The sequence below is a fragment of the Tyto alba genome, unplaced genomic scaffold (genome assembly GCF_018691265.1).
Source record: "Tyto alba isolate M040663 unplaced genomic scaffold, T.alba_DEE_v4.0 Super-Scaffold_41, whole genome shotgun sequence".
Taxonomy (NCBI): Eukaryota; Metazoa; Chordata; class Aves; order Strigiformes; family Tytonidae; genus Tyto; species Tyto alba.
The window spans coordinates 15,170,387-15,194,744 of NW_024881317.1; the positions used below are offsets into that span (position 1 = coordinate 15,170,387).

The window sequence follows — 24,358 nt, forward strand, 5'->3', positions numbered from 1 at the left end:
TTTGGTCACTTAGCGGATTCTTGCTTCATTTTGAACCTGTGTACAGTTACCATCTCCATTGCCTTCTCAAAGGACATTCACTCCTTTCATGAGCAGATGGGCAAACACACCTTGGGCTGATCCCTGGGGATGTTAATGAACTTTCTCTCTAGGGAGCCTTCCTGTACGGCAGAAGCACATCTTGACAAAGGGATTTTAACACAGATATCATCTGGTTATAAACTAACAAGTACTGAAGTGGAGGGAGTAAAATTATTTGCCACACTAGCATTACTTTTTTTTTTTCCTTCCAGCCACCTTCCACAAGAGTGACCCACTGGCCCAAATTGGTGGGTGTGCCTCTGCCAGGTTGTTTCACAGTGCCCCTGAGGCAGCCTCCAGATGTTTACCCCCACCTCTGAAGGCTCATCACACCAGAATGAAGAGGGATGCTGCCATGAATTTCAGCAGAAGAAAAAGGACACCTCAACATCCTCCCCTGCTGCTGGATGTAACTACAGGCAGTACAGAGGCGTAACCTCACAGGGATCTGGCAAAGTGCATTTCCTCACTCTCCCATGTCCATTTGCTGCTGCTGGAAGGTGTGAAAAATACCTCAGTATTTTTGGTCAGTCATTCTGCTGTTTCCTGGATGAAAGCTACCACATCTTCTTGGTACTTTTAACTAACCACACTGCTACAGAACCAGAGTACACACCCGAGGGCTTACCTGATCCCAGATGCACTATTTCCCTTATAGATAGTGTAGAGCTCTCATGATGTGGAGTTTAGGTTTACCACAGATCCGTGCTCTCTCTGCTGGCCCTCATGCCACAGCTGATGAGTCCTGTGCCTGCAGTGAGCTCCTCCGGACACATAACCTGCCAGAAAACTCTTCTTTGTTTTCAGTAGAACTTGTTTTCTCCCGGATTATCTCCCTAACCTGGCTCTTTGTAGTGTAAAATGAATGGTGAAACACCAAGGGTTGCAACATGCAGCTGAAAATATGGCAATAGCATGGGACAGCAGCTGCCCTGACTCAGGTCAGCCAAGCCTCCATGAACATTTCCCAGGCCAGGGCAGCGTGCACCCCTCTGCTATGCCACCTTGGGCTCTCACGCAAGGTGCTCAGCACTGTTTACTTCCTCCGGCCCTAGAGATGCCTGGGAGGTAAGCCCTCGGTGCTCAGCTGGCTTGGGACCAAAGTGACAGCAGACAGGCAGCCGCAGCTGGAATTTGTGCGCTGAAACACATGAAATAACTTCAGTTAGGGTTTATACATGTGTGGAAATTGCAGCAAGGAACAGGAATGGCCAGCAGGTGGAGAAGAGCTGCCCCATAAACTGCATCTGTAATGTATATAATTTTTAATTGACTCTGTACAGTCCCCTCTCTCAATAAGAAAATTATTTCCCCAATAAGAAAACAAAACAAAATTGTGGAAATGCTGCAGTACTGTACTCTGATGTTATCTTATGTAAATCAAAGTGTTAATGCACTGGGTCAATGTAATAAGTATCAGACCAAGAATAACTGAAAGAAAATATCTCCTAGGTTACCACCTTCTGTGTTTGAAGCTACAAAGGAATCTCTCAAACTTTCCAGAGGCAGCTTTTTGTTAGTGTCTTTCTTGCTTATCATGACAACCCACTGTTCTGCAGCTATTTGTTTAGCAACAGGCATGAAATATGGTCTCCTTTCATTCCTGTGTAAGTTACCTTCATTCTGCTGTTACACCAGGAAAGAGGCAAATAGTTTCCGACTCTTTTCCTCTATATGTTTGCAATCAGGAAACGATTACTGGAAATAAATTAAAAACAAGCCAAGTCAGAGGCCGACTAGCAGTTGGACATACTGCTGAATATACAATGCTAGATACCTATTTATTTTTGCTATGAAAGATTGCAGCCCTTTCTTTTTCTTTGCATTCTCAGCTTGTTAACAATGCGGTCTCTCTTATCTACAATTTATCCCAAGGAACTATTAAAAAGAACAATTGGAGGAGACTTCCTGCTGGTCTTGTCCCATTTCATCTCACAGAGACATAAGGAATTGCTGGCCAGGGAGAGGCCACTTGGCCAAAGCAGGCTATGCCCCAGAGGTTTATCTCCTTGCTGCCAGCACAGCTCCCTCCAGTGCACTGCCCTGTCACGGGAGAGCGATTGCCACTCAGAAGTGTGAAGATAAACAGATTTGAAGCCTTCAAGGCATGTTCCCAGCACCTCCTCCCCCTCACATGCACACAGGCTCGTCCTGCAAATGCCCCCGCGCACAACACGGCTTTGGGAATGGACAGAGACATGTTTGAAGGGCCACACGAAACTGTGACTTACACCAAAACAGCTTTACCAAGAATTCAGGCTGACCCGCTAAAGACAACACACCGGTGCAAGGAGCAAGCCAAGGAGGGGGGTGAACTGAGGGGAGCCAAAAGCTGGGCAGCACAGGGGTGATTTCTTTTGATGCCAAAATTACTGCCTCCATCAGTCACTGGGATTTCATCTCTGCTGGGCTGCAGGAGTCACTTGGGAGCTCACAGGGATTTCTTGTATTTTAGGGGCTCTGGAAGAGCCATGTGCCCCATGCTGGACACGAGCTAAAGGCAGGAGGCATGGCTGAATCGCTATGCCCTGCATGGCCCAGGGCACCGAGGTGAAATGGAGCAGCCCACCCTCATTCCTCTTTTCCTCACATTGTTACTAATGTGGCTCAGGTCTCTGTCTGGCCCCTGCCCTGTCGAAGCAGGGCAGGAGATCAGAGTCTCTGCTGGAAGCACATCCACAGGCACCCTCAGTTTGTTTGATGCAATCCAGTGCTTCGCAACTTGCAGTGCCTGTGTTGGGTTGGTGTAAGAGCTTGTGTGGCCAAGTGACAAATCAGAGAACTGATCTTGATGGAAATAACTTGGGTGAAAGAAATACATACAAGCAGTGGTTTTTGCTGGAATCAAGTCCCTGGTGCAGTTTAGTATGTGGCACACACAGATGTGCCTGCATAGTGCATCAGGAGAGCAACCAGCCATTCAGGCTGTTGGTAGTACAACTTGGTTTCAGCTATGCTGCTATCCACTATCTAACCGTTACCCCAGGATTATGTTTGCTAAATACTAAAAAGCGTTTTACTGTCATTTATGTTCAGATACCTCTAAAAATTCACAGTGGCCAAATGATGGCACATGACAGAACTTGCATTGGGCAAATAATACATGTATGGAATACATACCTTGTACCTTCTAAAATGTTCATCCTAACTAGGAAAAAAGTGTGTGTGGCAGAGGAGGGGAGGTTTATGACAAGTTAGTGAGTTAAATTGGCCTAATGTGCTCAGATGAAGACCAGGCCAGTGCCAGGCACCGAGTGGAAATCCCATCTGAGGCAGCTGGGGCCACAGGGGCATCCCGTTCAGCATCAGCAAGCTATTGCAGCATTGAAAGCATGATGCCTTAGCCTAACTAGAGAAAAAGAAAACCTGAAATATGCAGAGAGCAGTCCAAATCCTCCCCCAAGTGTTAAAACTCTTACTGGCTTTAGGAGGGGCAGAGACAGGCAAATGCCCTTTCCAAGGCATCCTGAGCAAGCTGCAGCCCCCTCCCTGTTAACACCCCCAGTACAGGATACCCTGAGTCACATCCTGCAGCTCAGCTCCCAGTCATATCACATCTCCACTGCAGCTGCAGCCCAGTATACAGCCCCAGATCAACTGATTAAGCTGCTCAGTCTTCAAGTTAGATAAAGCATGATTAGGATTAATTTCTTTCTACAGTGAGAGATCAACTGCTCCAGTCTGTCTGCAACTTAAAAGTCAACTAAATAGCTAGACTTTTTCCAGCACAAAAAAGTATTTACGTGACTGGAGTGTTGTTTGCTCTCCTAACTCAGGTTTTATGCAAGTGTGCAAAAAAACTCAACTTCACTTATTTTTTATCTTTAAAAAACTGTAGACATATATATAAGTGAAAATTTGATCTTAGAAGGATTTAGTCAGACTTTGAATTCTCAGTGTGGAGAAGAGTAAAAATTAATTCTTTTGAAAACAGCCATAATTTTTAGCTATATGTTAGAGCTCAACTATATTATTTTTGCCTTGGATGAAGCAGCACCATGTTCTGATGTTTTGAGAGCTAACTTTTAATTGCACTAAGAGAAGATCAGTTGTAATATCCTGATAAAGAACAGAGGATTATTTTTTACTAACCTGTGAAGTAATTATTCTGTGAGTCTTCAGCACAGGATATACATGATTCCTTAATACTTTTTGCACAGGATGTCTGTAATTATTGGACTGAGACCCAACATACAAATGAACAGCTTCTCAGTCCCCTGGTTTTTGTTCCATTGCTGTAAGCCTACATAGAAAGGAAGGCATTTATTTAAAACTCTGCATTACAGCAAGCAATAGCACATGAACAACTAATTAGGAATATATATGTTAAGGATGGACAACTAATTGCTGGGCAGCAATTCATAGAATGGGGGGACACTCATAACTCTACCAAACACTTTCCATAACTGAGTTTATTATATAACATATCATAACTAGAAATTAATGTTACAGCTATCCAAAGTAAAGATATCCACAGAAACTGCAGCTTCAGCTAGAGAGTAATTTCCAGACTCTTCTATAAGGCAACCACCCAGAAACTCTATTACCTGGGCCAAGGAAGAAAGGCTTTCAGGACAAAGACGTGGCATGGCATGGCCAGGGTAACCTCTATTAAAGTGGCCTAGTTTGTCATATCTGACAACCCACTGAAGAAAGTTATCACTACTTCAAGGGCCTGACCCTGCATTCCTTAAGTAGACAAAAATCCCTTTGAAGTCAATGAAGCATCCTGCTCAGATAACTATATCAGGATTTAGCAATTAATGAAAACTTCTAATTTCTTAAGTAGATTATAAAAGGTTTTCCCTGAAAAACAACTGTTACAGGTTACTCACAGCAACTCCTCAGCAGTGTAGGTTTGCTTCTGGCAGCTCTTGCAACACAGTAACTGTTTCTCACTAACTAGAAATTACCAAAGTCAGAATCACATTGTTTTATATTTGCACTGATCTGTCTTAAGTGTTCTACTCTAGCTGATGTCTAGTTGAAGGTTTCGACAGCTTTGCATTCGAAAGGTCAGTAAGGAGTCCTCCAGGCAATTTGAGTTAAACCTCTAGCATTTTGCATACTCCCAAGCAGCAGTGCATAGTAGGACATATATGTTCACAGCCTCCAAAAGGTCATGTTTCTCAGCCCTCAAAACAAAACCAGTCAGAAATATTTCAGCTTGTAGAAAATATCAGAAAAGCTATCAGACAATCATGAAAACATTTTCCATTAAATTAAACTCAAAAGGGCTTAAGAAAAACAAAATTGTGATATATGTTTTTAGACTGTGGTGTATTTCAACAGAAAGTTTTACATTCTGTCACATTTAGGAAGGCTGCCTTATCTGTCTTTCCTCAAGAGGCATGCTCACTTACTTAATGTCTGTTCAGGTTTTCCAAGCCGCTTTGCCTCCCCCCTCCCTGAATTCCCAAGCCTCTCTCTCTGGGATGAAAACCTGAAACCTACAATGCAGAATTCGTTTGAAGTCTCATTAAGCAAGAAACCTCAAATTAAGGACAGCTCAGAAAAACAAAACATTTTTCTACAGTCACGTGGATATAAACCAAGCATTACATGGAAGTTCTCCCTCATTATCCCCTTTGCGAGCTGTTTGCATTCTGATTAGCGTGCTAATGATATATGTTCCACATAGAAAAAGCAATTAAGTCTCCACTTCAAAGAAAAATGATTTAGTATAGGCATACCAAAGCTTGTGCTTGCATCTCCTACTGATTTTGTGATGCCACAGAGCAATACAGCAGCTGTTAAAAGCTTAATTCCCGTGGAAGATGGTAGGTGTTGGTTGCCTTTCAAATGTACAGATGTTTCGATAAGGTGCTTCTACGGCACCAGAGGTATGGATTCTTGGTGGTGGTGGTCTAATTGCAGATAAATAAGTGATCTCATCTCAGTTCACATCATAAGCACCACACACTGATTCCTTTAAAGAAATTGTTCAGTAGAGAGTGGAGATATTAAACTAAACAAACTGCCCTTAAAAAGCAGAATCTTAAATAAAATCATTTGATAAAACCCTACGTGAAGAAACAAAGCACCACGGCACACTAATTAATGAGAAACAGAAAGGAAAACACAAACAAACAGACAGCATGAAGAACGAGACAGAAGAACCTGGTCTCCTAACAACTGGCATTCTTTTGACCACACAAGAAACGAATAAAAATAAAACAGTATTTAAAACTACACATATTCAGTGTTGATTACCTCATGTGTGTTTTAGCATGTTATCATTCCACTCTAGGGAACTGATAAAAGTATCATGTATTTGCTAAGTAACACTGAAGTTGCACTGAAAATAGCACATAAGAAAAATGCTAATTGCACTGACCTAGGACATGTTTCACACTGATGGTATGCCAGAGGCATCTGTGGATTTCAATGACACACATGCAGATTTTTGTAAAGACACCGGCAATTAGTGAAAGAGCACCAAACTGTGCTACAGATGTACATAACAAATCAAATGCCAAGGCACTAGGTAGCTTGCAAAGTAAATTTATGTAAGAAACAATGAGGTAAGAGAGGGAAAAATAGGACAGAGAAGAAAAATGAGTAGCCTACAGTCACATATTTTGCCTATGTTTCATGCATAAGTACTCAGTCCTACCTCTAGTAAAAAATGATTTAACATGCTACAGATGTGAACTATTAATAGCAATTAAAAACAATTTAAGTCATGTGCCCTTTTAGCAGTGTAAGTGAAGCCTCAGGGGCACTTAAAAGAAATTATTGTTTTAGCTTCCTACTAAGCCACAGCTCTGCCTCATGATGGAACAGGAACTCTGAAGAATCACCTGTACCACCTTGAGAAGTGAAAGATTTGGTACAAAAAACACCCAGCCTAAAAATCTGTCAGTTGAGAGAAATTTATTTTGAAGAAAAAACCACAGCCCCCACTGCCCCAAACCTCCAAGTTATTGCTGAATGCTTCTTGATCATACCTGAAGTCTCATTTCTGTAACACCAGACTAGAAAGCATTTCCACATACATGATAACCTTTGGAGTAAAAGAGAAATGTTAAAGACAGACAATTTCAGTCCAAACCCCTTTAAGTCAATACAACTAACATTATTTACATCGGTTGAGAACCTAAGAAAATTTCACCCACAGCAGTCTCAGTAGACCTTAGTATTATAAGCAGTTTATACTGCAAGCCTCCGTTGAGGTTAATGTATATATTTTACCTTTTTTTAGACTAAATAAATTCACTATGACAGCATGGTGTTTATTTATTCAGAAGCACCATCCACTGTAGCGGTAACGATTAACACACAAGTAAACATCACCACCATCCTTAGTAAAAATGAAACAGAAATGATTTAACTTCACCAGGAAAGTTAAGCCCCTGAAAAATTCCGAGCGGTTTTCCCTGCCCTCGGATGATCTAACCCCGCCCCGCACCGGCTCGCTGCAGATGACTCGCCACGCTCCGGCTCGCGGGCCCATTTTGTGGCCGTGGGCTGCCGGGGATCGAACCCCGGGGCCCCGGGCCCGGAGCGGCAGCGCCACCTGGCGGCCCGTCCCGGCGCCGCCGCTGAAACGCGGCCGCGGGGAGCCGAGGCGGTGGCGGCCGGGAAGGCACGGCCGAGAGCCACGGCGTCACGGTGAAAGACAAAGATTAAACACAGAGCAGCTTCTGAGGTGCATTCTTCATCCTCTAGAAAAGACGGTTTGAATCAACATTTGCCTGCAGAAACCATAAGCGGTGGCAGGAACTGTTTTGCTGACAGCTTTAAGGCTTGGAACAGCCCAGAAAACTACTACCAAAACCAACCATGAATTTTCAGTGCAGTGCTTTTAAAGCTGAGAAAAGTGAAACTATTTCTGTTGCAGCCATCTTCTCCCTCATGTTATGGTCCAGTCCCTGCTCTAGAATTAGCACATTGGTCAAGTCTCCCTTTAAAAGATTGTTTCTTCACAGATCTATACCTTATAACCAGATCTGCACAAAATCTCTTACTAATGTCAACCCTAGATGCTATTTTTTTCAGCAGATTGGTACATTTAACTCTTACCTACCTGGGAAATTTTCTGCCTGACCCTTCATCCACCACAGATGGGTGTTAAGAATAACGAAATTGCAGTGTAACAGAGATGGTCCTTAACACACAAGGAAGCAGCTGTTCAACTCTCATCTGTAATACCATGGTACATCGCCTGCAGCTGGCACAGAAAGATACTAGGAACAGTATTTCTGGTGAAAAAATAATAGGTAAGTGCTCATAGTAGCATTTTTGGAGTTGCTCCCCCCAGTCTAAGAGTATATGTTTCAGGGAAAACGGAGTGATGGGCAGAAAATACAAGCACAAAGAGACATGCAGCAGATCAAGGACAGCAATTCCCTGGTTGGCCAAGCCAGCACCCTTGCTTAGCTGTTCATGACCCACAGATGTCATGGAGCTTAGTCTCCTGGAAGAGCCAGCATTTGCACTTCTGGAATTCCTTGAGATGCTTCAAAGTCTGCTCTGCCCACTTCCTCACGACAAACAGGTGGTCTACGGCAAGTCCTCACCAGTATGTTTCCCATACTGGTGTTTCCTGACTCAGACCCACCAAGCTCTGTACCAGCCTTTCACCCCTTCCACCGATCCCCCCACATCCAAGTGGCTCCAGCCGTACGAGCCATGTCTCTTGCTCCTCCTGGTCTTTCCCTGGCTGCCTATGAGTGTGTTCAGGCCCATGAGGCAGGCTCCCTTCAACCTGTGGCATCCACCACAAGGGCTGCCTCACTCCCACTACCCTGCCCCAGTACTTAGCACCACTGACCTCTCTTCTCTTACTTAACCACAAGCTGTTATCACTGTTCCTCAACAAAGCTTGTTTAAAGCCCACAGAAGGGACTCTCTGCACTCTATCACCCACCACTTCTCAGTGTCAACACTTGGTTCAGGCCCATCTGGCTCTGAACCCTTAACGCAAGTTGTTCCTTTGTCTATGACAGCACCATAGCAATTTTGTAAGTTCATACCCAAGGGTAGAGAAGCAGCCTTTCTTCTGATGCTGGAAGTCACAAGCTTCCAGCTTCACCCACCTTGGGAATCTCCATCCACCACCTGCCCAAGTAGGGCCTCTAGCTGCTCCTGCTTACTCCTACTGTGTGGTTTGGTCTTTTGCTTCTACAACATCTCTGTGAAGACCCTTATGACCTCTTGCTGTTCATCCACCCCAATGCTACAAACCCTGCTCACTTCTGCAGCTGTTTCACGGGGCAACTCAATGCCTTGCCCACAGCAGAGTTCTGCAGGTAGGGCCAGCCCTGCCCTGGCTCCAGGGAGAGGCACCAAGATACTCCCTGCAGCCCAAGACCTGGCATCGGCATCCTTCTCCAGGAGCTTCCACCCATGCACCAGGGCATCTTCCCCCAGCTCGCCCTGCAGACCGAGCCCTGCGGTGTGTCCCATTGCTGCGGGGCAGCCCGTGCTACCTGGAAAAGTGCTTTGGGGCCCTTTCACACCCCTTCCACACTCACCACCAAAGTATGTCGGCTGCACGCCTGTCTATTAGCTGAGAAGGGTGTTCCTAGAGGAGGAGAGAAGAGCCTGACTCTCCCTCAGCAGCAGTCAGCTGGCATTTCTGTGGGGCCTCCATCGTTGCCTGTCTGCCATGTATCATTTCTAGGCTGGCCATACAGTGAAGGCTCATAGTAACCTAGAGCTTCTATAAAAACACAGTATTAATTTTTCAAAGACTGCATGTCTTGGGAGCATAACACTAGGAAACAGCATTGTTACACCACAACACTTATAGAAAAGTAGCAGTGTATTGTGGTGGAACTGCTGCCCCAGTCTGCCTAGGAATCCTGAAATTACTGAATTCTTTCTATTTCAAGACTACTGATTTGCACTTCAAAAGAACTCAGTCACAATTTATTAGAATAAACTTTTATTTACTTCTCTCAGAATCCTTATTTTATACTTTAAAGTATGCAACAAAACCTGCTACATTCAAATCTATACAGATTTACTGATACTCATGTTTTACAAAACTGCATATAGATTTGGGAAATTTGTATAAGTTACCTTTATTTACATGTAATATGCTCAGCCCTAACAACCTAGTCAAAGAATAAAACAAAGTGGGATTTTCAATATCCCTTAAGACCCATTACATTTGTTACATCATTTACATATCTTTATAGAGAGATGTGCTATACTCCCTTCTTGCATATTTATAAAGACTGTGACTAAACAGAAATTTGCTGGCCAAAGCTAGGTACTGTCATTTCCTCAGATCATATTGGTAATAAAATGTTAAATTTAGAGCAAACCAGGTATATAAACAATTTTTTTTCTTTTAGAACCAACTTTGCTAATCATTTAAACCAGCATTTGCTCAAAAAAAGTGTTAACATTAATACAAAAAAATAACCACATTTACAAAGGAAACCAAACTAATATTTATATGACAAGTTGATGTACAATAAATTGCACATTGTTGGTTATGACTTTGGTTATACTGTATTAACAAATTTGGTTTATAGACTAACAGTGGAGAAAAAAAAATATAAAAATGCAGCTATAGAAACTAGCATCACCTGTAAACATATTACAGAACCAAATTCTGCACCTAGTTACATCTGCATAACCTCCACGCAGTTCAGAGAAGTTTGCACATATAAGACTGCTGAATTTGGCCCAGAAAAACCCTGTAAACATGTTCTTTATTGTTATGTAGTGCAATACTGCAAGAATGGATAAAGGCCTCTAACTACCAGTAACTAATACTGAGTGATATCCATACAAATTCCACTTTAAGATTCATTTGTTGCAAAAGGCTGAATTGAAAATATTATCCATCGTTGAACTACAAATTTATCAAAAAAAGTGAACACTCAATAAACCAACAACAATATACAAATTCAGACAAAAAATTAATATAATTTCTCATTACAATTCAGAATTATGCTGCTTGTATGTTTTATATAAAAATCCTGGTGGTGTTACACAGCTTTAACAAAAGCAAGTTAGAAACAAAAATCTAACAATTAAAAAGTGTCAGCAAGTCAATATTCTGCAAACTGATGGCTGATAATGCAAACAAATGCTTTCCAATGTTTTACCTAATACGCTGAATTATAAGGTGCTTTGGGCAGATCTGTAGCAAACAGCCTGAAGCAGCACAGATTATAATATTGCATTACATGACATTTGGTGGTTTGGTTTTTGTTTTGTTTTTTTAAAAACAGTTTAAACAATTTCAGTTGTTCCTCTTAAAGCAGCAATTCAAATTTACACCTTCTGCAAAGATTTCTTCACAGTTTTACTTCAGTAGTTTACTGCAGGACAGTCTGTCAGATACTGCAGGAGAGGCAACTGCTTAAAAACGTTTTAGTTTTTGACTTACTTGGCACTGGCCCATCCAATGTGTATATTGTAGTTATTAGCAAAGTACATAAAACTGTGGAAATGGCAAAATACATTTTCAAAAGTTAGTGAATTTTTAATACTTACTGATTTTACAAGTGATACTATGAAGATTCAACAGCTATGTGACTAAATACAATGGTAGTCCCTGGAAAATTCAAATTTGTTTGTAAACCCTTAAAATGAAATTGCAGCACTGAACTGATATAATTTATGTCTGTGTCTTAATCAACCCCATCAAAACCCTGAGTATTTTCAATCGCTAGAAGAAGTTTATCCCATAAATCTTCAAATGAGTCGTATGGAGGCAAATCCAAACGATTAAAGCTGAAAAACAGAGGAAAACTCTTAAGTATTTTATCACTCTTACTAAAGGTCATAATTTACCTAAATTAAATACTCACCAGGTATGAGCTCTTGGCAGTTTTTCAGGGGTACCCCACTGTTCAACTGTAAATAACTGTGGTCCATTTGAACCTGCAGAAAAGACCACATCAATTTTCACCCTATTATGAGATTATTTTATTATTAGAAATTCAAATTATAAAATACTTTGGTTTTTGTGATCCAATTCTGACATTAGTAGGAGCTATCTATATGAATCAAATACAGTCTGTACTCAATAATGATTAATAATCCCAATTCACTTGTATTTTTAATTATTTATTGCTGCATCTTAATTTCAAGAGACTTTTACACCTTAAACCTGAAAGTTTAAGACCTAAGTGCATAAGCACAGTTAGCATTGAAAATTTTATGCAGAACACAGTTTTATACCGTATAAATTCTGTGTGTAAAAATTTAGACATGTTTATCACAATGTGCCAAGTTATATAACCTGGCAGAAAGTATTCAGTGTCCACCTTTACCTATGCAAGAACAGAACAGAGTAACTGAGAACTTTTTGAAACATGGTGACCGTATGTGTACTCCAGGGATCTACAGATGCACCTTACAGAACTTTTTGGTTAGCAAGTGCAACTCCAGCTACGCCTATGCCTTCAGCAACTGTCTTACAGCAAGTTTCTTATACCTCTCAACTCCTGTCAAGTGGATGCAAAGGGCATTTTGGAGCCATTTCCTTAAGCTGTTGAAAGCATTTGTGTATGGCTGGAGAAGATGGTTTAGTTGAAAAAAAAAAAAAAGAATCACTATCTTGTCAGAGACCAGGAAATTATGTTTGATGGTGAGTGTTCTCTGACTATTCTACAAGGAGACCATCAATACAGTTAGAGAATTGTATTCCAAGGCAAATGGCTACCCAAGTATGATCATGTAGCCCTCCGCTTCTGAAATGGAAGATGTGAAACATGTTTCAGATTAAAAGATGAGCAGTAGTAATGAGAACAGGTGGATCTACGAATACAGCTGATGTATAAGTGCTGTGTAGTGTACCCATAGACCTATTAAATGAATTTGGTTTTATAATGCAGGCAGACACCTTCCCTTTTTTTCATGACTCCTCCAAAATGTTGGGGTTTTTTTGGTCAATTCAAAAAGATGTAATTTGTGGTTTTACAGAGACATGAAAAAAAGAAATATATACATATTCATAATACAATTAAGTTATATTGTGATAACATGTAATAATACACATTGTAGAAGTAGATTTGGAAGATGTTAGTCAACTTATATACAGAAAAAAAAAAAAAAAAAAAAACACAACAAAAAACTCAAGACAATTCATCCCAAACATGAAAATAAAACAAGAGGAGAAAACCCTTTCACAACTACTAACTTATACAGAAAGGCAGGAAATACCAATCAACGCACAGAAACTATACTTCATAAAAGTCTAGTAAAGGAACTAGACAGATAAGAGCAAACACTGAGCACTTCATCCTAAATTATTATCAGTGAGACACATATGTCAGTAGCTGTGGAAACACTTCCAGCTCCTCCTCTTCATTTCCTTCTTTGGATAACATGTTTTGTCAGCACAAAAGGCTGGTTAGAAAAGGTAACTAGTAAGAACACCTGGAATAAGGATGACACAGAGAAGCAGCTCCATGACTGACAGTGCATTATACCATGTGACAAGAAGATAAAACTCCCCTTCAATAACTAGGTAAGAATAAGTTTGCATTTTAGCTATCCAGTTAATTCACTAGAGGCTGATAAAGCCAGGTGAAGGGAGGAAAGACAAGAAATAAGAAAGCCATGTCTGTTCAGTGTCCTAGTTCTCAAACTTGGGTGGATATGCACCTGGGACACTAAGCATTCCTTTTATGAGCAGAAATGCCTCTCTGGGCCAGAAGAGGGAGACCTCCCACTAGAAAGCCAGCTCTAGGGCTTCAGCCCGGAGGTTGAAACAACCACACGGGGTCACGTACCAACACAGAGCACTGAAGAACCTCCTACAGTTTTTCAAATACAAGCAGATACTGGAAAAGTGATTGTGATCATTACTGGGCTTTAGTGAGGATGGTATGCTGGCCACAGTAACGCAGAAATAACCGTAAGAAACAAAGCACTGTGCAAGACAACTGCTAACTGAATTTCTCATTAATGAGTGAATAGAACTACAGAAACTGGAACTTGGCCAGAAGACTGCCCAAGGATATCCTAAATCCCTGGGCAGAAGGGAGCCAAGAGCATCAACAGTTTCCTTCCCTGTATCATTCCTTAGTTCTATTTATGGTAGAGCTTTTAGACAAATAAAACAAAAATCCCAAGGCAAGATAGTTCGGATTGGGTTCCACTGCGCTGAGCGTGGGCTGTAACTCCAACAGTACCAAGGTTCAGGTGCAACAGCAGACACATGGCTCAAGTCCACTGAGGGCACTGTCCTTCCCACTGGAACTCACAGCTCATTCAGTGATGGAATGGGAAAAATCAACTGAGTATTTATGATGAAAACGAAGAGGAAGAAATGGTGACACAGGGTGGGTGGTATTTGTTCACAGTTCTAGTGTTTTACAAACAAATCACTGTCTTGTTTACAAAGAAGAAAATGTTTATTCAAATATGCAAGTTAGGCTATTCAGTCATTTGCATTGGATCTCAAGCACTTCTAGCCTTAATAAAGAAGTCTAGCAGAAAACATAATAGCTGATGGCAATTGAAAACAGACTTCCCAGAAGCAAAACATCCCCACCCTTTGTGGGATGTTCCATCCGCTTGCCCGCAGTCTTTCCACAGTGGGTTTTCTGGTTTTGGTATTGTAGTCTGCTCTCCACTGCCATCTGCTTGTTTCAGTCTCTGCATTGTAGGTTCACTACTTCTCTTCTGGCATTATGTTTAACTTGTGTCATTTCAGTGGTCCTCTTTAGAGTATATCCTTACAAAGAATTGTATCTGTACAACTGTGGCTTGTAAGAAGATAAAAGCAGCTGGGAAACTTGGGAGAATGTGAAGTTAACTGCTGATGCCAGCATGTTTTTCTAATCAGATCCCAGATTACCGAGAATTTTCTTCAAACTCAATCACGTGTTAAACAGGGATTTTTGCAGCTCTTTAGGACTTTAAAAATCCACATTCAAGGAGTCCTATACATTTAAAAACTTTCTAATACAGAATTGAAATGAAGTATTTATAGAACAGGGAAACATGTGTGATCTAATTGACTCTAACTTTGCTTCTTATAACTGCCAATATGTATTAATTTTTAAAGCAAAATTTGAACAAGTGTGCCTATGCTTGAAGTCAAATATCATGACAATGTTGGCATCATGTTCTCTGTTACTTAAGTGTGAATATAATCATAAGTACTCACCATACAGCTCAGCAAAACCATTCATAGGTACGCGTGATGTGCCAGTAACAAACTGAAGTAATCTTATTCTCTTTTCAGAGTCCATCATTAAGACTGCCTATGTATGATAATTACAATTAAAGACTTATTTTTAAATTAAGGTTTTAAGCTAGGAAATTTATGCAAAATGTTTCTATCTCTAAATCATTATCCCTTATATATACGCTTTTTTTTTTAGGGACACACATAGCATATTTCTCTGCCTACTGCTAAAGGCAATGAAGTCAACAATTTTTTAATGGCACTGTAACAAGAGTACAGTTACTGGCTTAGCAGGCTGTTGAAATACTTCCCTTGAAGATTTGGCCCCTACTTTCTTTGAAGTTTCCTGATGTTATGAACTAGCAGCCAAACCCCTGTAATTTATTAAACAGAAGAGTTTAACACCTCTTTACTGCAACCATGCCAAAAAAACCTACATAGAAATATTTTTAACCCTGGTCAGATATGGATTTTTTTGAAAAAGCAAGTATCAGTAGTGTATTTACATTCTTAACATGCATCTCATCTTAAGTTTTTTTACTATCTTTCTCAGGAGTTTTAATGGTCAAATATTTACCTACCTATTGATGAATCACACGATAAACTAGCATAGCTGGGAGGCAGCAGCTTTTGTACAGGTTTTAAGGAAAAAAAAATATTAGAACTTCATGATACCTTCCAGAACCACTGTATTACTTGATGGTTTATGTTGTAGCCATTTTTGTATTTTGTATGTAGTTTCCAATCAGTCACATCCACATCTCCCAGTCCACACATTAGTAACTATACAGATTAAAAACAAAACAAAAACAAACAATACACCAAAGTTTAAAACAGTAACATTAAGTTTCAACATAATTTGTTTTGTTTTCCATTATCCACTTACCTCTAGTTCATTTTCATCAAAAATTTTAATCAGATCCTGCGGTATTAGTTCAAAAAAGCCCTAAAAAGATGAGGGAAGTTTTTAAAATCTAGTCAACATTCTTGAAGCATATTTGTTCACTGAGAATGATATTTAGATGCTTTCATAACCAGAGCCAAAGCAATATATCAAATACAGATGCTTGGACACCAGCAGTCCACAGTTTCATTACAGTACTTTTAATTCTGTCTTATCTCACATCTTTATTGTGCAATACTGAATGATGAATATACAAGTCTGAATATCATATGTGTAATATAATTTATATAAGTAAGGATAAACCAGCTAGCTTATTTTAATTCAATTAGTTTGATTTAATTTTATTTTATTTTCTGCAGTTCATTAAGTAGTTTGCACTACAGATAAAGCTGTCAGCCAAGATTGAGAAATAAGCAAATTTTTCAATATGAATTAAACACCTCAGTAAAAATATATCAAAGAGATTAAGTCTGAAATAATTCAGAGCTGACACTATTGCCTTTTTTATACCTGTAACAACATAATCTGTGGGTCTTCAGGATGTCCAAAAAAGCTTGTCTTAATATTAGATGCAACAAATTCTTAGAAGAATTTCTTTTGTAAATAAAACTATACCTCTTTAAAAGCTGCCATTTGTTTCTGTACTCTGCTCACAAATCTCCACTGAATTACAAGACTGTAAAAAACCAAAACAGAAACGTAAAATAAAAGCAATTTATATACAAAGCAACAACTTCATTCTGTTAATACAACACACAACCCCTGTTACAAGGGGGGCAAATCCCATGAGATAAATTGCACATAGTGACCGCTACTTACTGAATGTAGTCTCTCTTGTTCTTGTTGGTGACAATTATTTCTGATCCACCACTTTTCAGTTCATGTTGATGAGTCTAAATGTAATACACAGAATAGATCTTAAATTAATTATGTATGTAACAGAATTCACATGTTGTTATTAAGTAATTTAGTTAACTCCTGAAGATTGCAGAATTTGAGATCTATGAGAAATAGAACCAGTTTCACAGGTCAGCTAAATAAATAAGAATTTGGTTATTTGCTTTAAAAAAATGTATTACAGACGGATGCCAGACTGCAATGGGGCAGCCTCCCATCACTTAAGTTTGCACACAAGTTCTCAATAATGTGGACTTCACTATCTGCATATTCAATGACCCAGCCTTTTTTCCAAATCTCAAGGTAAAACACAGAACAATTTTATACTACTAGAACCCCAGTAGACAAATACTTGATTTTCAGTTAATTACAGATGTACATTTTCATGCTCCTACTTAGGATCACTTTAGTTACAGAAGACCACAAAGGCTACTTAGATCTAGTTGGCACCTGTAATTGGGAATTTTTAATCAAGACCTGTGGCATTTCTACATTACTTATCTTGGAGAGCAAACCAAATTGGTTTATTCCACAGTTTTCTAGTACATCTTAGAGAAAAAAATCCTATTAGTATCTCCCAGTGAAATTTATGATTCCAACCATTTCTAGAAGAGCTCATCCTTTCCAGCCAATCACATAAAACCAAACTCTACTCCAGATTAAGTAAAGGGACTATAGCTATCTTAATCTCAGTTGGGTTCACAGCAACAGATACATCTCAATACAAGTATTATTTAAGAAAAAAAGCACGAGCTGTTTTTTAAAGCTCTGATTATTTCCAAGTCCTTTATCACATCACAGACAGGCTAACAGCACTGCATCAGCATATACCAGCTAAAAGAAGCTGCTGAGCAAAGAAACCAACATGACTATGAATTAAGGGTTTTCCTTAATACCACACAGATAAAATCAGCTAATTTCACAAGTCAAATGTTTTCTTTCATGTTTTGTCTATTCTACTTTATGTAAACATACTAACCTGACCAAAAAGTTCTTCATCAACTATAAATCTGAGGTCCAGTTCTGTTGGATCATTTTCAAGAATCCATCTCAGAGAATTGTAATATTCACTATCCTAAGAGAGAAAATGACAAAATTGTAAATACAAAATATAGTAGCCACCTTTTAAGCTACAAGAGGCTCTGTTACAGCCCAGTGAATGCTGCTACCTACGATAATCCTGTATTGGATTGGAAAGTAGTGCAACTGTACAAAGCTACGAAGACCTTTAAAGACATTTGAAACCTGAAGACTCTGACATCTCAGGACTCAAAATCTCTCACATAGCAAAATGGTGGTAAGATGTCACAGCATTATCTGAAATAATGTGTTTTTGGACTCTTCTCTGTCTCTCATCCTGTATTTATCTTCCCTTTATGGTTAGGCATTACTACAAAGAGCCTAAGGAAATGAAAATGAAGATAAAGCCAAGTGTATTGTGGGCTGCATCAAGAGAAGCGTGACCAGCAGGTCGAGGGAAGGGATTCTCCCACTCTGTTCTGGTCTCGAGACCCCCCTGCAGTGCTGTGTCAGCTCTGGGGACCCCAGTATAAGAAGGATGTGGATCTGCTCAAGCAGGTCCAGAGGAAGGCAAAAATGATTGGGGCTGGAGCACCTCCCTTGTGAGGCCAGGCTGAGAGAGCTGGGGAGTGTTCAGCCTGGAGAAGAGAAGGCTCCAGGGAGACCTTATAGTGGCCTGCCAGTGCTTACAGGGGGTACAGGAAAGCTGGGGAGGGACTCTTTATCAGGGAGCGTAGGGATAGGATGCGGGGTAACAGTTTTGAACTGGAAGAGGGTAGATTCAGATTAGTTCTAAGGAAGAAGTTCTTCACTGTGAGGGTGGTGAGGCGCTGGCACAGGGTGCCCAGAGAAGCTGTGGCTGCCCCCTCCCTGGGAGGGTTCCAGGCCAGGTTGGACGGGGCTGGGAGCAACCTGGGCTGGGGGAATGGGGCCCTGTCTGTGGCAGGGGGGTTGGGAACTAGATGATCTTTAAGGTACCTTCCAACCCAAACTATTCTCTGATTCTACAGTACTAAAAAAAAAAAAAAAAATTCAGGATACTTCCATAGATCTATTACTCAGAAGCAGATAAGAACTACATTCTGTATTCTCACAGGACAGCAAAACCAGTTATAGATTAAAGAGGTTGAATAAAAATCACTCTGGACATGACTGCTCTAGGTAAGAACCATTATTGGAGAAACAAATGAACAAGAAAATTATAAGTACCATGTTTTCCTCTAAAAATGTAATGCTGTATCACTTAATATTTTCCATCTATGAAAGGGTAAGAATATATTTATTTTTAATAATCAAAAGACGCAAACTAATTTAAAAAAAGAGGTTGAGACAGAGATCCCAAAGATTTTCACATTTAAGAACTTCAGTGTCTGAAAATATTTTAAGAAAACATCATAGAAAGTTTAGAGTCAAGTTTTCAATACAGCTTAACAGACTTAAAACCTAGGTCTTATTGATTTTCACTGTAAGCTTTAATTCATATACAACTACAGACTGTGCTGGTTTTGGCTGAGACTGAGTTAATTTTCTTCACAGTAGCTAGTATGGGGCTATGTTTTGGATTTGTGCTGGAAACAGTGTTGATAACACAGGAATGTTTAGTTAGTGCCCAGCAGTGCTTACACAGAGCCAAGGCCTTTTCTGCATCTCAGCCCTCCCCACCAGCGAGTGGGCTGGGGGTGCACAGGAGGCTGGGAGGGGACACAGCCGGGACAGCTGACCCCCACTGGCCCAAGGGATGTTCCAGACCATGGTGCCGGCATGATCAGCACGTAAAGCTGGGGAAGGAGGTGGAAGGGGGGGATGCTTGGGGTGATGGCATTTGTCTTCTCAAGTCACCATTAAGTGTGATGGAGCCCGGCTGTCCTGGAGATGGCTGAGCACCTGCCTGCCCATGGGAAGGGGTGAATGAATTCCTTGTTTTGCTTTGCTTGCACATGCAGCTTCTGCTTTACCTATTAAATTGTCTTTATGTCAGCCCACGAGTTTTCTCACTCTTACTCTTCCGATTCTCTTCCCCATCCCATTGGAGGGGGAGTAAATGAGCAGATGTGTGGTGCTTAGTTGCCAGCTAACTATGACACAGACTTATAAAAGATGTAGTCAAAATTTTTCTGAATCATCCACTTTCAAACCTTCACAATGTCATTAAAAATATGTACATATAAAAAATATGAACATAAAATCCTAACATACATGATAAAGCAAATTACATACCACAGACTCCATATCATGAAGTGTTATTGGTTTTTGGAGCATCATCTTGTAAAAAGGACGAATAAAAAAAGCTTTAAAGAAGAACAAATAAAATTGAGCAGTATGTAAGAAAGTTCAAAATATGCACAATATTAATCTCAATATCATATTACATAAAATAAATACTAACCATCCAAAAGTTTGCCATGGTAAACAGCCATTCCGGCTACACGACCTATAAACTTGAAATAAGAGAGATGGTCTTCATTGCAAAGTCCAGAGTTTGGATTGATCTGCAGAGTATAGTTATCTCTGAAGTTGAGAGAGGGAACAGGGAACAGAAATAAAAACAATGTGTTGTACTATTGCAACAGTCCCACACTGGTAGATCTGAAAGACAGCACTGGTTAAATCAGGTATTACTTCTCATGAAGTCAAAAAAAATAATCTTATTTGGGTTAACAAATCACTAATCTAATATTAAACAATACTCAATAGAAGATTCTATCAGCATAACAGAAATAAAAGTTTTGAAACACCATGAACTACCTTTGTAAGTTAGAGGTATACCAAAGAGAAGGGATTAACTCCTATTAATTTTAAAGTAGTCAGAGTAACATCCTGCTCATTATTTTTTAAATAATGCCTCTTCTGTAAGTGGTTGATGGTTGCAAGCATATGCTTGTCTATGCAAAGATGACATGGTTTATGTTAAACTGCTGAAAAAAAAAATGCTGTCTCCACATTTCTCTTCTGTCAAACAGAACTAGGCGCAGAATATTGCAGTTATTAACAACTAAACCCTCCTAATACAGTTTGGGTGAGGAAGTAATGGCATTCTTAAAGTATGTATGAGAAATACAATTGATCTGTTTTCTCTAACTAGTCTTCATGTCTTTCAGACCTGTATTACTTACGTAGCTGAATATTCGAATAATCCATAATAAGGATTAAACATTTCTTTAGAGAGAAGGAAGAACCATTCCCTGGCCACTCCTCCATAGTCTAAACCTTTTTCACCATCAAATTCAATCCAAAGTCTTGCTTTAAGGAAATCTGCTCTCTTTACAGCTATAATTCTTCTATAAGAATCTTCAAGGATTGTTGTGCGATGAATTTTCATTTCAAATCTATTCGGAATATCACTCTGAAAAAAAAAAATGAAAACATAGAATAATAGAACAAAACCCAACATCTTTTAGTCTTGTAGAGTAAGCAAATTCTGCAAACAAGGAATGGCACACAAATACTTGTCTTAAATAATCTGGAAACATAACACAATATGACTGAAGAGAGGCTCTATTTACATACACTTCAATTAGCACAGAGAGTTTCAGATACTATTTCATACCAAGAAAACATGGTTAAAGTTTGTTCTTACTAATAACAGCATATGCTCCGTTGTTCTGCATGTAGCAAGGTATGGAATCTTTTTTAACACTGAAGATTCATCATACTATAGGCTTGCTTAAAAAAAAGGAACAATTTTACCTGACTTCACCTTCTAGTTCAATGTTCTAACTATAATGCTACATGTCCCATTCTCTTAAGACATATATGACAAACAAGTATTCCTACAATATTAAAATAAAAATCAGTCTACTTCAAATTTGAAGTAACAGGAACAAGTCACAGGGTTTGTATTTACTATCATATTGGCAAATATTTAGGTAAAAATATCCAAGGAGTTCATATTTGCTGCTGAGCTTTCAGAGTAAGCCCCAAATAAGCCAGGAGTAAAACTCTGCTGAATCATTAAATCACCATGAGAAGAACGTATTTTCTTGATTTCACTTGTTCTCAGCCAGTTTATTTCAGCAATTACTTCAGGCAAAATTGCAAAACTCAGAACAGGAAATTTCAACTCATGTTGCTCTATGACTAGATTAGGATGATGCAGTGAAACTCAATATATTTCAGATTCCAAAGAACTAGTCACATACTGAGTAGAAATATAGGAATAAGTTACTCTGAAGAGCACATGTTCAGATATGCTTCCTTTTTATTTTCTTATACTCCTTAAATAATCTATACTAAATATCACACACACACACACCAAAAAAAAAAAGAGAGAGAGAATGCTGCATTTGAATGTAATACCTATTTATATCCAGCAACAGCTTGATCCAAACTACAAGCAAAATATAATTACTTGGGTGGGGAAGTGCATTATTTGTCATTTTCCAAACAGAAAAATACTGTACAATATTGTATCTCTAATTTACATGGTGGCTGAGATATATAGGTCTTTTTAATCATTTCAGAAAACAGTGAATATCCCTAAACTAAAAAAAAAAAAAAAAAAAAAATTCCTGGTTTTAGCTGCAAATGAACTTCTCAGAAAAAAAAGTTCAAGCAATAATATCAACTACTAAAACCAAACTTAGCTGATTAAAATAGTATTCAATAATTAAATCTCAACATAAACCAATCCATTACCCTACCTGTCATTTAGGTATTTGTGAATGCTTAAAATGCAATAGTAATATAAGCTTTAAAATCTACACCTGTATTTAATTCTTAAATTGCCATGATTATATTGTGTGGCTGAGCTGTCTGTCACTTCTCAGATTAGGATAATAACATCTGAACAAATGCCAAGCTTGTTTGACTAGGAACAAAAAATGAGGTGCATATATAATTGTGTGCAATTTACATGTCAGCTCAAAATGCATACATTTCAGAAAGGCCAGAGACATACTTGGCAGGTAAAAGGTGAAGTATGGGTCTAAACTCAAAGGCTATTGCTATATATATAAAATATCTCACAAGGATACCAAATTCGATTGCAGTTGTGCAAAGACTCATTGTTATCTGGACATCCAGATGCTATTTACAGTCTTCTATGCTATGCGTTATAAATATATCTGGCGCTACCACTTCAAAATAGAACTTGCATATGAGATTCATAAACTTAACATTTTAAGGCTATAACAATCCATTACCAGGCATCTATCCTGATCAAGGTGACGGCACATACTTCTATCTGGACAGTCTAAAATCTGTTCTATTCTGAGAACTTCTATTTCCATATTCTGAGTTTCAAAAACTATTATATGCTAGATCAGTGATTTCCAAACTTTTCTGTTGTCAGCCTTTCACATTCACAACTTCTTTGACCTTTTAGAATTTCTACTTTTCCAATTAGATTTCTTGCAGTCTCATCACTGCATAGTCATGAACCCTACTGTTAGATTAAACGCTAGTGCTACCAAGTTGATTCTTCACAAATGTTTTTTGTGATCAGTCAGTAAACCTACCTTCCCAGAGCACGTTACAAAGATCAGTTTCCTTCCACTGTAACCTAAACTCTCCTTTGTTCAGGGGAATAAGTTTCTTAACCTTCTGCTGGATTCCTACTGATTACTAACCTGTTTCTTTAATTTCTTTCTGAAGAACTCGTACTTCCTCTTATAGTCTCTGGAATAAGGCACAGCCTTGGGAAAAGAAAAAAAAAAAAAGGAAAAAAAAAAAGGGAAAAAAAAAGAAAAAAAAGGAAAAAGTGATTGAGATACTCTAACAATTGATGTATTATAAAGCAGTCTATACTTGTGAAACACAGACAATGCATTTAAATTCCCAGAAAACAGGAATACATGATTTACTAAGTATCAGGGGAGACTTTCAATTTATCAATATACATACAGTTCAGAACATCTGAAATGAAAAATACTTTGTTGTTCAGATCATTTGTTCTGATCAGTTCCATAGAATTTATCCTGTACTTCACTACTAGCTGTTGTGACTGACTGAGATCAGTGACTGGCCCAGATCAAAGTGACCAAAATGCCTTTGGTGACTTACATAACGCATAGTCTTTCCTTGCTGTATCATGAGAGACCTGGCTACAAACACCTCTATTTTCCATGAACAGAGAAGGTTGTTTACATATGTAGGCTATTAATAAACACATACCAGCTGAACACTAAAACCGATCTATAATTATAATGTGTACCATCTTTGCAATTAGTCCTGGTAATTTTGCACTGCAGATTAAGTATCAAGGCTAGATAATTATTTTTCAGTTGGAAATTAATTCCTTTCAAAACTTTTTTTTTTTTTTCTCCTCTTTTTTTCAAGTTTACTTCACAAATTGAATTGGTTTTATTTGGGACACTGTGGATGAAAAATAAGTAGTTTCATATCCTCCC

At 39.1% G+C, this 24,358-nt stretch overlaps 1 protein-coding gene across 4 annotated transcripts in view; it reads right to left on the bottom strand.

The window, feature by feature from the left end:
- Positions 1 to 10,093: 10,093 nt before the first annotated feature.
- The window catches only part of NEDD4 (NEDD4 E3 ubiquitin protein ligase), a 62,213-nt gene continuing 47,948 nt past the window's right edge, over positions 10,094 to 24,358 (bottom strand). For all 4 annotated transcript variants that reach the window (XM_042804094.1, XM_032999267.2, XM_042804095.1 and 1 more), the window contains 12 exons: positions 23,579 to 23,644; positions 21,125 to 21,354; positions 20,398 to 20,519; positions 20,229 to 20,299; positions 17,971 to 18,066; positions 16,914 to 16,987; positions 16,710 to 16,770; positions 16,077 to 16,136; positions 15,866 to 15,973; positions 15,170 to 15,266; positions 11,859 to 11,931; positions 10,094 to 11,781 (listed from right to left, as the gene is read on the bottom strand). In XM_042804094.1, the coding sequence (XP_042660028.1) occupies positions 11,679 to 11,781; positions 11,859 to 11,931; positions 15,170 to 15,266; positions 15,866 to 15,973; positions 16,077 to 16,136; positions 16,710 to 16,770; positions 16,914 to 16,987; positions 17,971 to 18,066; positions 20,229 to 20,299; positions 20,398 to 20,519; positions 21,125 to 21,354; positions 23,579 to 23,644 (1,161 nt within the window). In that variant the 3' untranslated portion in view covers positions 10,094 to 11,678. The remainder of the gene's footprint in view (positions 11,782 to 11,858; positions 11,932 to 15,169; positions 15,267 to 15,865; positions 15,974 to 16,076; positions 16,137 to 16,709; positions 16,771 to 16,913; positions 16,988 to 17,970; positions 18,067 to 20,228; positions 20,300 to 20,397; positions 20,520 to 21,124; positions 21,355 to 23,578; positions 23,645 to 24,358) is intronic.